This window comes from Dreissena polymorpha, chromosome 8 (assembly GCF_020536995.1).
Source record: "Dreissena polymorpha isolate Duluth1 chromosome 8, UMN_Dpol_1.0, whole genome shotgun sequence".
Taxonomy (NCBI): Eukaryota; Metazoa; Mollusca; class Bivalvia; order Myida; family Dreissenidae; genus Dreissena; species Dreissena polymorpha.
Genome location: NC_068362.1, coordinates 26,986,107 through 27,003,874, shown reverse-complemented (window position 1 = coordinate 27,003,874; position 17,768 = coordinate 26,986,107). Strand labels below are relative to the sequence as shown.

The 17,768-nt window shown below is 39.5% G+C and overlaps 1 protein-coding gene across 1 annotated transcript; it reads left to right on the top strand.

Annotated features, from left to right (window-relative positions):
* Positions 1–4,774: 4,774 nt before the first annotated feature.
* On the top strand, positions 4,775–14,614 carry LOC127841085 (uncharacterized). Its single transcript, XM_052369641.1, has 9 exons — positions 4,775–5,148; positions 5,876–5,999; positions 6,639–6,751; positions 8,526–8,584; positions 9,357–9,542; positions 9,850–10,097; positions 13,124–13,330; positions 13,679–13,868; positions 14,081–14,614. Exons 1-5 carry the CDS (start codon positions 5,077–5,079, stop codon positions 9,358–9,360), a joined length of 372 nt encoding a protein of 123 aa, XP_052225601.1. The 5' UTR covers positions 4,775–5,076; the 3' UTR covers positions 9,361–9,542; positions 9,850–10,097; positions 13,124–13,330; positions 13,679–13,868; positions 14,081–14,614.
* Positions 14,615–17,768: the final 3,154 nt, after the last annotated feature.

The window sequence follows — 17,768 nt, the reverse complement described above, 5'->3', positions numbered from 1 at the left end:
AAGTTGATACAAATGTGAAACTATACGCAATCCTTACTAAAATGAAACAACAAACCCAATACACAGAATTATAAGGAGTTAAAGTATGCATTTCTAATTCCCCATGATAGTAATTATTAAGTTTATGATTCGTTGTTTACTCATTTATGCGTGTAAAAACGCATAGGTTATACAAATATTAATAAAACATTCTCTTCAGATAATATTGACAAGTCACGTACTAGTAATTAATTATCGGCATCAGAGTCGTAAAGAATCTACAATAATAGTTGAAACATGATTCAATAAACAATTAATGTAGGGACCTATAGTTTTGCAATTTCTTCTTCGCTTATCTTTCGTCTATACAAATATGTACATGTACAAAAATAACGCCTTTTCAGAGTTTCATATACGGTTTTACTTCAAAGGGTATTTTACCCCTTTATCTATTGGCCAAAACTTCGCCAAGCCCGCGCTGAAAAAGGAGGAGGGTTGGACGTAGGGCTATTAACCCTACCCTGTTGAAACCTGATTGCTACAGAAATACCAAACAAAATAACAACATACATCATGGACCTGGGAGAAGGTGGACCTCCAGCTGGAGGACGTATGACGCCGGACGGTGAAAGCCAGTGTCATCTGGAAGACATCAGGCCGAAGACCATCATCTCCACCAGGACCACAACCACCATCGGTACATGGAATGTCCGAACCATGTATGAGACCGGGAGGACAGCACAAGTGGCCGCAGAGAGTAGGAAGTTCACCCTCACCATCCTATAGATCAGTGCATCAAGGTGGACTGGCTCTGGACAGAAGCGACTGACTTCCAGTGAGTTACTGTTGTTCTCGGGGAATGAGCAGGAGGATGTAGCACACACCCAGGGAGTAGCCCCGATGCTTTCCAAATCGGCACAGAGAGCGCTCATCGGGTGGGAGGCACAAAGACCACGGATCATGACGGCCTATTTCCTTTCAAAAAAAGAGAGGATCAACATGGACATAATCCAGTGCTACGCCCCGATAAACGACAGTAAAGAGGATGAGGACAACTTTTACAATAGACTGTCAAACATTATACAAGACAGACCAAAGAGAAACATCATCAGCCTAATGGGTGACTTCAACGCCAATATCGGCAGTGACAACCGAGGATATGCGGAGATCATGGGGAAGCATGGGTTAGGCGAGATGAACGACAACGGAGAGAGAATCGCCGACCTGTGCGCAACAAGTAACCTGGTCATCGGAGGAAGTGTTTTCTATCAAAAAAGGATACACAAGGCAACTTGGGTGTCACCAGATCTGTCAACAGAGAACCAGATTGACCACTTGTGCATCGCAAGGAAATATCGTCGCTCTCTTCAGTATGTACGTGTCAAGCGAGGAGCAGACGTGGCTTCGGACCATCATCTAATTGTCGGCCGATTGAAACTAAAGCTGAAGAAGTGTTGAACATGCGGGCCCAGCCAACGCAAACGGTACAACACTGCCACACTGATTAACACCTGGAAGCAAGAAGAGTTCAATGTCACTCTCTAACAAATTTCAGGTCCCAGATAAGCTGCTTGAAGAAGAGACGATAGAGCAGAAGTGGCAGAACGTGAAAGAAGCAGTGTCTTCAACATGCCAAGAAGTACTGGGCTCCAAGTCTTACAACCACAAGGAGTGGATATCAGCAGAGACGCTTCAGACAGTTGCAGAAAGACAAGAAAAGAAGGCAAGTGTAAACAACAGCAGAACACGAGCCAAAAGGTGAACGCAAAAGAGGACTACACTGAGACAAATAGGAGCGTCAGACGAAGTATTAGAGCAGACAATTGGAACTACCTAGAGACGCTTGCATCAGAGGCGGAAGAGGCAGCCTATCAGAACAGAACTAGAGATCTGTACTCTATCACCAAGGGATTAGCAGGGCAGTTTGCCAAGCAAGATAGGCCATTAAGGGACAAAACTGGAGGAGTGATAATAGATGCCGAATGGCAGAAGAAGAGGTGGATTGAGTACTTCCAGGAACTTCTCAACAGGCCAGCTCCTGCGAACCCACTGGAGATTCTGCCAGTTACTAGTGATCTGCAAATAAAATGCTGCACTCTTACAAAGGAAGAGATCAACAATGACATCACGCAATTGAAGAACGGCAAATGTGCAGGACCGGACAGCATACCGGCAGAAGCGCTTAAGGCTGACGTGGGGACCACTGTGGAGCTACTACACCCACTTTTCGGCAAGATATGGGAAGAAGAAGAAATTCAAACAGATTGGAAAAAGGGTTACCTCATCAAGCGTCACAATGAAGACGACCTCAGCTCCTGGACCGGGAGTCCTTCTTGAGAATTCTGAGGCACAATGGAGTGCCAGGAAAGATCATCAAAATCAACAGGAAGTCTTATGAGGGAATGACCTGCAGAATCGTTCATGACAGACAGCTCACGGATGCCTTTGAAGTGAGAACCGGTGTGAGACAAGGCTGCTTACTCCCACCTTTCCTGTACCTGCTGGTCATAGACTGGGTAATGAAGACATCGAAGGAGCAGAAGCGGAATGGAATTCAGTGGAGACTTTGGAAACAGTTGGAAGACCTCGACTTGGCCGATGATTTGGCTCTTCTCTCCCACACCCAACAACAGATGCAGAAAAAGATAAACATGGTAGCGGACAACTCAGCTAGACTGGGCCTGACCGTCAACAGAGGGAAAAGCAAGGTGTTCAGGACCAACACATCATGCAACACACCCATCACAGTCCAAGGCGAGGCGCTGGATGAGGTGGACCGCTTCACCTATCTCGGCAGCATTCTGGACAACCAGGGAGGAACGGATGCAGATGTCAGAACCCGCACCGGTGAAGCACGAGCAGCCTTCCATCAGCTGCAGAACATCTGGGGATCCAGCCCAATTGGCATCACCACCAAGATCAGACTCTTCAATACCATCGTGAAGCCACTATTCCTCTATGGAGCAGAGACCTGGAGAACCACTGTCACCACCATAAAGAAACTACAGGCCTTTATCAACACCTGCGTCAGGAAGATCCTCAAGATCCGCTGGCCAGACAAGATCTCCAACTAAGAATTATGAAGAAGAGTAAACCAGCAGCAAATTGAAGAAGACATCATTCAGAGACGTTGGCGGTGGATAGGCCACACCCTTCGCAAGCATGCATCCAATACCACAAGGCAATCTCTCACATGGAACCCCCAAGGAAAAAGGAGGAGAGGGCGGCCTGGAAACACCTGGCGCCATGACCTTAGGCAGATGTTAAGTAGACGGACCAACCAATTGGGCAGCTGGAGAGACTCACCCAGAACCGAGACGCATGGAAGAAGCTAATTGGCGGCCTATGTCCCAGATGGGACCACAGGCGAAGATGTGATGAGATGATCTGTTGGCCAAATCGTATTTTACGCCATCGTCTCTTTTTCAAATGGTATATTACCCCTTATCTTTTGGTCAAATGGTAGTTTAACCCCTTATCTTTTTGTCAAATGGTACCTGTTGGTAAATGGTATTTTACGACCTTATCATTTGTTAATTGGTATGATACGACCTGATCTTTTGGTCCAATGATTTACCCCTACTGATTAGCTTTAAAAAGGTTGAGAAATTGAAATTGAACGGATTATTTAACATGCATACCTATTTAAAAGATTATTTATTGTGTTTAATATTTATAAATGATTTAAACATATTTAAGTTCATCAAAACATAACGTTTATTTTGAATGATTGAAAGAAAAATATTTTCTGCATATAAATTACTCATGTATATGTGTATTATTTAACATAATGATGGTTTTATATTAGCCAATAGTAATTTGCTTTCCATAATTTCAATGTTTTTTTCTTTTCGATTTATCGACGATTTGAGCTGTAATGTAAACAAAAATCACTCTTACAATTTAAGAAGCATTATAAGAGTTATCATGGCTGACACATTTTAAAATATTGCTTTCAATATTTTCTTATACGGGTCTTTTTAGATCGAAATGTGTGAGTTAATCGAAAGATCTTACAACCTAAGACTGTCCGAGCACGTCTATCTAATGGGCATTCTAAACTGTAGTTTGAATGACAGGTGCAATATCGAGCTAATTTGTACACGAAATGAATCAAATTTGGATGTGTTCTTGTGCTATTGGGGGAAGCCGGGAAACCCTGAGGAAAGCTCAACTGTCCACTGTATTGATTACAATCTATATTCACTTGCGCCGGATTGAACCTGGGTTGCCGAGATGAGAGACGAGTGCACTGACCACTGCGCTCACCAGACAGCTGAGTGAACACACACAATTTTGAACTGAGAAACTAGCTTGTTCTATGATGTGTTAGCCTTAGCAACAAAAAGGGATGGCTTTGCATATTTGTTGCCGAATGTACATTTGAATATTAGTAAATGATGTACTGGCGATCGAAATGTGTACACGCTTGGTTGTGGAAATTTGACGGAAAGGTTAGACTTACCGACAGACAGATAAACATATGCATGTTATGTTGAATGTTAGATAACCGGGTAGAGGGATAAATAGAAAATTTATTTGAATAATTGCTCATTTCTGAAGAGATTTTGTTTGAACAGACTCAGATTAGGTTGACTCATAACCATATGCATTTGTGAATGTATGGACGGATGCGAAGACATGCATAGTATGAATTACATGCGTACTATATGCAAATGCGTTTTGTGTTTGTACTGAAACAGCGCGGGAGTTATCATATCTCATCTATCAACATACTGAAAACATGTATCAGTGGTATTTTAGATAAGTTTAAACACATTTAAGATCGGTTAGTACACATATAACAGCCAATACGATGTTATCTTATCACTTGATATTTCTAATGTAGTGGTATGTATTGCAAATCATAAAATATGATCACGGGATAACCATAAAGTAAGAGTTGAACATCCGGAAGTATATTTGTCGCATTGGTTCTCATATAGATTAAATTTCTAAGTGAAGCAAATGATACGTTAAATGTGATTGATGCATATACTAGTATTTCGTTATATATATATGCATTACGAGTAGTTATACTGTGTACCAGTACACTTTGCCAAAAGAAGTTTAATATAACGCCGGAGTGTATGCATAATGGAGATAGAGGTTCGCTACACAAAGTCGTCGTACGAAGAGGAAACGGTAGCTGTGATAAATGAAGGGAAGGTAAGTCAGGATCGGGTGTTTAAGCTCTGAGTGCAAGCAAATTTTAACATTATTTCAAATGAAATTGAATATTAAATTGTGTGTATGACATCGAATGCCTTCGTTTTACATATCAGTGTTAAATGTTTGTTTTTTAGCTTGTTAGGAAGCCCTAAACATGAAACTAGCCCTGGGCATTGTGATTACGAGTCTATTATATCTTTATCCAGTCTTGTTACAAGTCATTGGCCTCATAAAAGGAAGTTTGTTTACAGATTGACGATTTAACATTTTTTAACATGAAAAAAGAAAAGGGTTAAAACACGGTAACAAACGACAATTGCAGACAGTGACATATGCTGAAAACTGAAAGTACGTGTTTGTTGAAGAGTAGGACTGACCGTCGTTTGAAATCAATACAAATATAAAGGGTAAAACACGCTAAGCGGTGGAATGACTTGTTACTTGTTGATTTTCGCGAAATTGGTCTAAATGCACAGATCGATAATTTTTCCCAGTTGGGTCTTCATTTAAATAAAAAATATTAAATATTTATTTTCCTATTGTTGCACTTGAGCTTTATATATCCGTTAATTCAATCAATTTAAGGCATTTAATAAAAATTACAAACTTAAAAACCCAATTATGTGAACATGTTAATTTATTTACCTAAAAGAAAGGGAAATTGAAATCTTAACAAGTAAACCATCATAATGCCGATTGTTCAACATAATTGATTATCCTTAAGCCGTACGTATCACCGGAAGCGTTGCACGGCAAGGGTCTCGGGGTGCTCACCACGTGCGTCTTCATCGTCGGCGTTATCGCTGGTTCCGGTTTTCTCACGCTGCCCAAGGCGATGGACGACGCCGGTCAGTAAACAGTTTCTGTGTAAATACATGTTTCTTATGTTGGGAATTTTACAGGATAGTTTGAGTCGAAATGTATCTCAAATTATGTTTCTGTGAAGTTGTGGATGGGTTAATCGTCGTTCAATGACTCTAAATTGCCCGAATTTTTAACTAAGGCGACACGTCTTGAAAACATAAATTCTGCTCTTCATTTATATTTCTCTCTTTTTTTAAACAACACGTTCTGGCCATAAGTTCCATCTCGGAAGTATCATTGGCTCTTTTATTACTGTATCTCAATAGGAGGAGGCGCCAGTGATTACCGGCAGTGATTAAGGCGATGTTTATAATATTTACAGAAAGATGATAAATACATGTTGCAAACCTTCAAAGAGGAATATTTTCAACGATTGATAACACACTATAATAACATTCGATTACAATAAAACATACTGTACTACAAATAACTGTTTTTAAAGCACGCATATAAATGGTGAAAACTAAAATGGTCAAGGGCTGACCATGATCAAAGTGGTCATTATGAAGGCATTTTACTTGACATTGCAAGCATTCACAATAAACATATATTTAATACATGTGTATAACCCTTCATCAAATGTACTTGTGAACTTGTATACTCATGTAATTATGTTATTTCAGGTTGGATAGGCTTCGTTTTAGTCCTCGTTTGCTGTTTCCTGTCCGCATATACAGGGGACGTGTTGGGCAAGTGCTGGACTCTCGCACAGGAGAGGAACCCTGGCCTGACTCAGGTAGGCATACATAAAGTATTGAACATTGGTACAGGAGGGGAACCCTGACCTGACTCAGGTTGGCATACATCAAGTATTGGACAGTGGTACAGGAGAGGAACCCTGACCTGACTCAGGTAGGCAAACATCAAGTATTGGACAGTGGTACAGGAGAGTAATTCTGACCTGACTCAGGTAGGTAGGCATACATCAAGTATTGGACAGTGGTACAGGAGAGGAATCCTACCCTGACTCAGGTAGGTAGGCATACATCAAGTATTGGACAGTAGTACAGGAGAGTAATTCTGACCTGACTCAGGTTGGCATACATCAAGTATTGGACAGTGGTACAGCAGAGGAATCCTACCCTGACTCAGGTAGGTAGGCATACATCAAGTATTGGACAGTTGTACAGGAGAGTAATTCTGACCTGACTCAGGTTGGCATACATCAAGTATTGGACAGTGGTACAGGAGAGGAATCCTACCCTGACTCAGGTAGGTAGGCATACATCAAGTATTGGACAGTTGTACAGGAGAGTAATTCTGACCTGACTCAGGTTGGCATACATCAAGTATTGGACAGTGGTACAGGAGAGTAATTCTGACCTGACTCAGGTTGGCATACATCAAGTATTGGACAGTGGTACAGGAGAGGAACCAAGACCTGACTCAGGTAGGCATAAATCAAGTATTGGACAGTGGTACAGGAGTGGAATGCTGGCCTGACTCAGGTAGGCATAGATCAAGTATTGGACAGTGGTACAGGAGAGGAATCCTTACCTGACTCAGGTAGGCAAACATCAAGTATTGGACAGTGGTATAGGAGAGGAATCCTGACCTGACTCAGGTAGGCATAAATCAAGTATTGGACAGTGGTACAGGAGAGGAATCCTTACCTGACTCAGGTAGGCAAACATCAAGTATTGGACAGTGGTACAGGAGTGGAATGCTGGCCTGACTCAGGTAGGCATAAATCAAGTATTGGACAGTGGTACAGGAGAGGAATTCTTACCTGACTCAGGTAGGCAAACATCAAGTATTGGACAGTGGTACAGGAGTGGAATCCTAACCTGACTCAGGTAAACATATATCAAGTATTTGAAGGTGGTACAGGAGTGGAATGCTGGCCTGACTCAGGTAGGCATAAATCAAGTATTGGACAGTGGTACAGGAGTGTCATGCTGGCCTGACTCAGGTAGGCATACATAAAGGGTAAGTCACTTACACATTAGGTATATCGTGGCCTTACTTAGGTAGAATAAATCAAGTGTTGAACATTAGCACAGGAGATAAGTACTGACCTGCCTGAGATGGAAACATATCAAATGTTGAACACTGCACATGAGAGGAAGCCTATCCTGACTAAGGCAGACGTACATCAATTATTTGACTCTAGCACGGGAAAGGAATCCTAACCTGACTCGGGTAAGGCATATCTATGTTTCTATGGAACATCAGAAAAATCCAGGACTGACTCTAGACTGAAGTATATCCAACGCATCGAAGATATATTGACAAGAAAGGTCAGTGCGACAGAACCTTTACGTCTTTCATCTGCAGTTTTTTTCTGGCAGTTTAAACATTAGTTAGCCCATAAAAAACTTCCTACACTATCGGCGGGGTTCACAGCTTATGGATTTACATTGATAGAAAAGTGTTTGTTTAGTTTGTGATTCCAAATACATCTATCGATTGTTGTTGCTATTTTTGTATGTTAAAAATAATGCTCTAAGCTCTTGCCGCCATTTTTAGTTTTACAATGTCCATGTTTATCCATCGGTTTCTTTAAACAGGGCTGTATTAGGTACCCATATCCAGCCATCGGAGAGTTGGCTTACGGGACGTTTGGCAGGTATGAAAACTTAAAATTGAGCACACCGGCACCATTGTTTAGTGACATGAAAAACACAACCCACGCTATTTTCTACTAAGTGCATGTATTATTTTTGCCACCGTAAAATATACTGAAAATAATTCCAGTTAAATGAATAAAAATAAAAGTTTCCCATTATAATACATACTTTTAAAATAATGTATCAAGTCGTCTTTATATTTGACTTCAATTTGCGCATTTCCTATGGGTTAGGTTTGTTTTTCATCATTGAGCACTCAGCGAGACTGCATGTTAAACACAGCGGAAGAAAAATCATCTAGGAGATATTGAACACTTATCAGTCGATTAGAATTACGTCTACCGTTACTTTTCTTGACACAAAGCATTTCATTTTTTCAGTATTAACATAACTTGCTTTTGTTTGAATCAGTCACTCGAACGGCGTTTAATACATATAACAAACGACAATCATCATTTTGTTAAAAAAACACTTAAGCACATGTGGTCGATTATTTTAGCATATTAGGAGCGGGTTTATCATATTTCTTTCTCCTTCTTTGTATCTAATCCCGGTCAAATACAGATCTCGAATGGCGAATCAATGGATTTACAACTCTTATGAATGACATATCAAAACTCGTGCATCTTCTGGCGCAGAGCCATAACCGCGTTGTCTCTCCTAAATAGCATGCACAATTACAGCACAAACCTATATTTTTGAAACCGATAGAGATTTCATTCAATTGACTGTTATTTCATATTTCAGTAGTATTTCATATATTTTCTTCAGATAGCTGGTCTCGTTGTCATTGAATTTCACGCAGTTTGGAGCCACAGTTGTGTACGTATTGCTGGCCGCTGAAAACATAGTGAAATTACTTCCGGAGGGGTCAAAGTTCAACTGCTGCCTAATGGCACTTATCGTCGGCTGCGTCATGACACCATTTACGTGGCTTGGAACGCCAAAGGAATTCTGGTACCGTACACGTTCTCAAAGATCGACAAATGGACACTTTAACAAATCGATGACACAAATTAAAAAAGAACAATCTACGAGACATACACGTTTCAAAAATAGCTTAAGAAATTAACTGTTGTTCAAAAGTTGACATAGCACGTTTATTTTACAATATAAAGTCGGTGACACTTTTTAAACAAACGACAAATTCGTTTTGTCATGCATTGCATCAACAAGACAATTTTATTAACGATTTAAATTTGGTAACAAGCCATTGATTTTCTCATCAAACAAATGCGTATTGTATATCTGTATTTATTTTTAGGGGCATTGCCGCAATTGCCACTCTAGCTACTGCGACGGCGAGCATTAATTTGTTCGTGTCTGTCATGCTTCAAAGCGGTGACATAGACGTGAGTGACGTCACACACTCTAACGTCACCGTCACGACGTTCTTCACTACATATGGAACGATGTGCTTTGCGTATAACGGGCATGCGTGCTTTCCTTCAGATCAGTCTGTTATGAAAGATCCGAAAAAGTTTGGAAAGGCCTTAATCATAGGATATTTAAGTAAATTACCATTTTGATATTGGAATATATATAAAATCAAGTAATACATAATTATAGCAAGATACGCGTATACTATGTATTTAAAGATTAATTGAAGGTTTATTAATAGTTTTTTTTATAACTACCAAAAAAGTCTAAATAATCGATTGTAAATAAAAGTTAACTGTTTAAACACATTTGTTTTTGTTTTAGCATTTTTCCCATTTCCGTCTTTAATAGGATTTAAATGAAAGATTGAAGACGCAAATGATTTTACCATTCTTTCTTTGTGCAAATTGATGACGTTTTAAATGTATTTCTCATCCTACAGATTAAAGCATTTTGCACTACACCGTGCTTGGTTAATGAAGTTTCGTTTATTTATTACTTAAATTTGCAGTTCTGGACACATTTTTTACTGCAATTGTTTATAAAATTGACTACGCATTTGTAGACAAACATCATATTCTTTTGGTAGTTGATTTGTTTTTGATGCAAGCGTAAAGAGTTGACATAAATATTTCGATAGCCGAAAACTGTTATCTGTCTGTGTAATATGTCATGTAAATAGGTGTTGATCTAAAGCCCAGTCCCATATAAGCACGGATGAACACGTACGTCCCGGATCGTCCTGGATCAATTCGGATCAATAACCTGGACGATCAGGGCCTATCCGTCGGTTTTTTGGAGTTTTCGACGGTCTTCCAAAGACCATCACCCTGGTGACAGTACGGTTTCCACACGGATCAACCTGTGCCAACACAGACAGTCTCAGCAACAACACAGCGCCCACCCGGACCTGCCAGGACCAACACGCAGTAATACGGATAGTTCCGGACAAACACGAACCAATACGTCATCTACACGGACCATCCCGGACCTAAACGACAACGACACGGATAAACACGGCAGCCATTCAGGTCAAACACAATTCGCCCCAGACAGAAAAAAAATCATATAAAAGAGGGTTGATTTTCGGTGATTCCATCAATTCGGGTGTCCGGTGAGCGTAGTAATTGGTACACACGCTTCCCACCTAGGCGACACGGATTCAAAATCCGTTCCTGGCATCAGGTGAGTTTGGTTGGTCGTCACCGTACCGGACAGATTGGTTTTCGTTCGGATAGTCCGGCGTCCGTTAACAGTAGAAGACCCCAGTAAAATTTGAAATCTAACAGAAAAATACCTCGAAATTGCAGGTATTATTCAAAATTCGTCCAAATTTTGAATAATAAAGCGAAGTAAATTAATCAGGTAGGACGCACTCAATGTTCTTACCTTATGCAGCCTTTTAATCTCCAAATTGCACGCACATATATGGTGATTTCATTATTCTGCAGATCTCGGATCTCGAAGTAGTAACCTCATTTTTCGTTTTAATAGCGTAAACGTCAAAATTCCAGCCTAAACTAACGAACTATAAAAGTGGGCCTTCCAGTTCCAAAACGATCGTTACGAGCACCACCTGCTACCGAAGAATGTAATGTACCGATTATGAATGTAGTGTAAATTTATACTCATACTTTATGCTCATCAGCCCTTCCCTCTCGCTATAAGAGACGCCAGGAACACAAAGCCAACGCTCTCTTCTTGTCTAACAGTTCTGATGCTCGCGTTCCAGGTGTTCAACATGGGCCCGGACTCCTGATTAAGCTCTGATGCGTTTGAATTTAAGTGGTCTGTCTTCTTTGTCGGTTTTTTGTATTTCTTCTTGTCTTCTTTAAAAACATATGGTTTTCTTCGAGCCATTCGGCCATGTCGCCCATTTTTCTATCTCAAAGGACAAGGCGTCAGTTTCCGTGGGTGGTGCTGACGCTTGTAGATTTACTTGTGAAGCTGATGGGAATCTTGATCGGCACTTCGAGTCTGTTTCTACTTGTTTCTCTTGTTCTTCATCGATAGCGGATGGTGCTCGTTATGATCGTTCGGCATCTGGAAGGCTCACTTTTATTTTTTGGCTTAACACGAAATACGAGGTTGCTACTTTGAAATCTGATGTGTTTGAATTTCGGAAGCCCTCAGGCATTTTTTGAGTCTAAGGCTGCATAAGGGAGTATCTGGAGTGTGTGTCAGCGCTCGTACCTTATTAATGTACTTCACTCATGAACGTTTGGGCAAAGTTCAGAACATACCTACAATTTCAAACTTTTTTTCTGAAAGATTGCAACATTCTAATGCTGTTTGCAGACGCCGGAGTTTCCACAGGAAAACCAACATTTCTGGTATGTTGACAACCAACCAAATTGACATGCTGCCGGGAACGGGTATTTAATCCGGGTCGCCTAGGTTGAAAGCGCGCATACCAATCACTGCGCTTACCCGTCACCCGAATTGAAGGAATCACCTTCTTTTTATATAAATTATTTTCGGTCCTGGGCAAATCGTTTTTATTCCGTATTGCTGCCGTGTTTATCCGTGTCGTTGTCGTGTAGGTCCGGGATGGTCCGTGTTGATGATATGTTGGTCCGTGTTTATCCGGGGCTATCAGTATCTCTGCCGTGTTGGTCCGGGACTGTTCGACTTGGCACCGTGTTAAGTGTGTGTTGCTGCCGGGACTGTCTGTGTTGGTTCAGGTTGGTCCGTGTGGATGCCGTGTAGTCACGGGGATGATGGCCCTAAGAAGAACGAGAAAGATCCGGGACGATCCGAGACTTCCATGTTTATCTGTGCTGATATGGGATTGCTTTATTTTGTTCTTGAAAATTCATTAATCCGGTTATGAAAGAGACTCGAGCAGTCCCCAAGACGCCATCTTGTAAGAAATGCATAACGGGACAGTTGGGTGCGGTCAAAATCGCATAGCACGGCTTAAAAAACAAGCATAATGACAGCATTGTCCCACAAGTTGTGTCTCTTTATACTGCATCATGCACGTACCGGTAAATGGTATTTATAGAGCACACTCCACATAAGAAAAACGATATATTTTCAATAATAAAACATTATTTAAAATAGTAAATATTAACAAAATACGGGTATGCTATTGTAACATTATTGACATAAAATGATACACAGATGATATAGATACTAGTGTTATATGTTTTCAGTTGTGTTGTTGATGTACACACCGAGCTCTGCGGCAGCGTATTTTATATACGGGTCGCGGGTAGAACCAAATATCCTCAACACGTTACCTAAGGGTGCGACAACAACAATAATCTCATTTCTTATGACAGCGCATATCCTGTTCGGTATTGTCATCGTAGTAAATCCAGTCTCATAGGAAGTGGAACACATTCTAAAGGTTCCGGAGCGTAAGAAATTTTATAATACCACTTTGCCTACGTTGATACTTTAATAAATTGAGTTTGTATTGAACGCCAATAAGACAATTCGCTCTTAAATCTTGTATATATTTGACATACATTCTTTAAACTATGAAACATAAATGCAGGGTCATTATTATCAATACGCGACTACATGTTCATGCAATCGTGCGTTTCTGTTAGGTTCAAGGTTTTTTTACAACTGCATGTGTATTATTTGTGACAATTAACTACTTCTTATTCAGTCACCACAACCAAAAAATACTGCATGCAGTTCCGCTTTTTTTAGTGCAGCACCACCTGTACACAACCGTGTGCTCCTTTGTTGCATTTCAGGATTTACATGGAAGCGTATCTTGACTCGAACCACTGTGATGGGGGCCGTTTTGTTCGTTGCCCTTTCTGTCCCACATTTCTCCTCCATTTTCTCGCTCGTAGGGGGTTCAACAATTACCATCCTCTCCTTTATATGCCCGGCCTTATTTTACTTGAAGTTATGGAGGGCCACTAAAACTACGTCCGAAAGGTAACATTATAAGTACAACAACACGTTTCTATCTAACATTCTTCCCAGTTACCATCATGATTTATTTAAGATGAAAAACAATTCTTATTTGTCTACACCAATACCTGTCAGGCAGGAAAGGTAGTATACATGTTATTATACATATAGCAAATGCAAATTGATCAAGGTTATTAAATAATGCACAATTACTGTATGGCAGATATTGATTTTAGGTTCATTCCATTACATGTGCGTGTACTTCTCTACGAGATTATTTTCGTTGGACTGGTTGCCGGCATAGCGACCACTTACTCCGCGGTGGCAGATCTAGCCGGGAACAAATTTACGGTTCCTTGCTATGTAGACGCTTCAAGGGCATGTCCCGCTCGTGCCGGATGAGGATAGGGACAGCTTAGAAAGCAAACACATAGTGCATATACATTGGTGAAATATATTTTAGATGGGTTGGACACCGATGAGCGGTAAAATAGAAATACCGAATAGAATTTCCAAAAATGATCGGCATATTCCATTACAGAAATGGTGATTTTCTCGGTATTTGTTACCATATAAATACAATTAATACATTTAATTTTTATCATAGTTTTGGTCGTAATCGAAACAAGAATGCAATCTACTAATCGTTACAAAAACCAAAACTGAGCTATGATTGTGCATCAGCGTTATTTCATTGTTTTACTGTATAGATGATCATCCGTTTGTATTTGCATTTTGAAATTGCTATTAAAAATAATAAATAACACAAAACAAGTGTGCCCCAGACGTGTTCTGCATAACCTGACTCAACAAATAATTTTGTGGTAGATGTTTTAATATTGTGTACATGTAATATACTCTTAACTTGTATAATTCTAGAACGTTATATAAATGTTATGTTTAATTTCTATTCGAATTAATTGTATTTTCGGTTTAGTTGAAAATGACGTTCATTCTGTTATTCTCCGCTGACAAGGAGCACATTATACATCAGAGTACATGTCCTTCAATACCTTTCAGTCTATTAATAATGTTATTCATGCAAATGATGAATGTAGGCACTGATGAGCTATTATATTACATTGGCAATACAGTTTCAGTATCGGTATGTTTAAAAAATTTCGACACGTTCCAAAATATCGGCATCGATATCGTACCGTTTCAAACATCGCAGCGTCATGTAACATATTTCAATGTCTGATCTCGTATTCTCGGGGTAAATAAACGTTTTCAACGAGAACGAAGTGGTACTATAACCTAAATATTAAATAATCGGTATTCATGTACATCCCAAATGCGAATTCTCACGTAAGAAATAACACATCTTGGAATAAATTACCTAATAACATACACATGTTTACACATTTTCTTTACAGACACATCGTGTTTTACTACAAACCATATATTTTTTCTGGTATCGTAAATGCTCGATTACCATCTATTTGTATATTCCCGTTTGAAAAAGGTTCAACTATGAAGACATCTGAGCGAACGAACGGCGTTGGTTAATGTTGTTCGGAGCATAACTTTGTCAAAGGATTTTGGAATCACTTTGTACAAGTGAAACAAAATGAGGAGACGGACTCTCGCGCGAGAGAACCAGGTCTCTTTGTCCAAGGTTGATGTTGACTTTTAAAGGCAAATCGAGAAAACCTCAGTCCGATATTATGACCGGAGCATTTCTTTGTCCAGTACAGGTGTACATTTCAAAGAACTAAGCAAAGGTGATCCGGATGATTAGACAGAGTGACGCGCGCAAGAACCAGTTCAATAGATTCAATGTCAATAGAAACAATTCTAAGTCAAATGTCAAACATACGAAACAAATTGTTTATATCTTGTCAAGAGCCTAATGTTGTAAAGCTGGAATGGAATTTCAGATAACTTGCCAAAAGAGATAAGCATGCTGAGACGTAGTGTCGCGCGCAAGTACCAGGTCCGTAGATTCAAGGTTAAGGTCACAACTGAAGGTCACATATAACATTAGTTATCATTTTTTACGTCAACGAATAAGGAATACATTTATCGTCAAATGTCAAATGTAGTTATTATAATTAATTGACCATAATGATCTGAATGATGAGATGCGGTGTCAGGCTCATGAACAATTTTTGTAGATTCACGGTCAACGGTCCAATTAAATAAACCACCCTTCAATAAATTGTCTGGGGCATTAAATTGTCCAGAGGTAAAATGAACACGATAATGCAATGCCAATAGTACTTATGGAATAATAACTTTAAGAAAAATTAAACTATTCTACCCACTCCATTGCAAATTGTAGAGACAAAATAATATTATAAATGAAATGATAAATTAAAGCTATCATTGTTGGTCGTTGAAAGAGTTTAACATTATACAAGCATTTTGTTTAGATACATTAATGGCCAATCTTGTTGTGCAACGAAAAAACAAATACCGATGCTTAGCCGTGAATTGTCAACTGTAACTTATATAACAATTACTAGTTATCCGATTGTGTTTAACTATACAAATTCATCGGAATCACGAATCGTTGTGTATTGTCGTAGAAAATACAATTAATACATATATATGTCATCAATCGGCCAACTTGTTAATTATGCAAGGCCCTTAAGTATTCACTACCCTGTTTATTATCTGTACTTTCATAATGTAAACAAACTGTTATTTTTTAAAGTAAAATTCACTAAATTTTCACACTCTTCCATCAAAAAGACAGTTTAAACAGGGAATCAGTTTAAACAGGGAATAAGCTACCTGCGCGTCCCGCGTCTATGACGCACAAATATCGTAATAGACGCATAGTTTTGAAATTGCTGAAACGAATCCATTATACACGAATCACGATTAGTACGAACGATCAAAAAGTGTAGCAATGAACGCTGAGTTTAACCGAATGAGGCTACAGCCTACAAGAATGCAACAAGTCATTTGGTTGGCTATAGTCTCGAGCCACCGCTGTATGCGAACCAATTAGAATCGACCTTTTAAATAGAATGTGTTATGATATTTTCTGGAGTCCCCGGATGGAGGCCTGTTTTAACTTTGTGTACAGAAATAATGCCGCCCAAAAAGGTGTTAAAGCTGGACCCTTTACAAACCACTTTTAACTTTAATACCGGTAATGGCCGGTCAACATGTAAACATGTATACCATCAGTGAACCTCATTCTAACTCTAAAAGAAAAGCACGTACTTTTCAACGCAGTTGGTTGGATACATGTTCGTGGCTTCCTTACGTTGAAGACAACGACTATATGTTCTGTGATGTCTGTGAGCAGCATGGGGCAAAGAACGGTACATGTATGTGTGAAAAGTAAAACAAAACAGAAATTTTCAGAGAACCACACTCTCTAGACACAGTAACAGGTTACATTCATGTAACCAATTAAACATATGATACACTGCTATAGCTTATGTGAAGGCAAATATTTGTATTTTATAACTGTTTTTGAGATCATTAACGTTTTAATGCAAAATATAGTTATTGAGCTAGTGTCATTTTTTTCACTCATATAAATATGTTTGCTATTAAAAGCGATACCAGTCTAAATCCTAAACCTAAAACTGAGCCACTATGGGTTATGATCACTGAGTCATTGGTTGCCACACAGATGCGGCAAATTCTGGAGATTAGAGACAGGCAAGAACCTTTGCTCACGTTAAGGAAATGTCAAAAAGAAACGAATTTCAACAAGCCACAAGTACATTGGAGGACGTCGTGAAAGAGCTCGTAATGGAAGACGACTTCAACCTGCCGAAACATGCGAACCTAAAAAGCCTGTACTGACAATACATGAAACTAAAAATGGACTCAACTTACTTGAAGGTCGAAGTAATACTATTAATACAATTACTAATTATAATTATAAATATATAATAATGTAAGTAGTAATAACACATTCAATAATTTTATTTCAAAGTCATTTCTATTTCAAAGGTC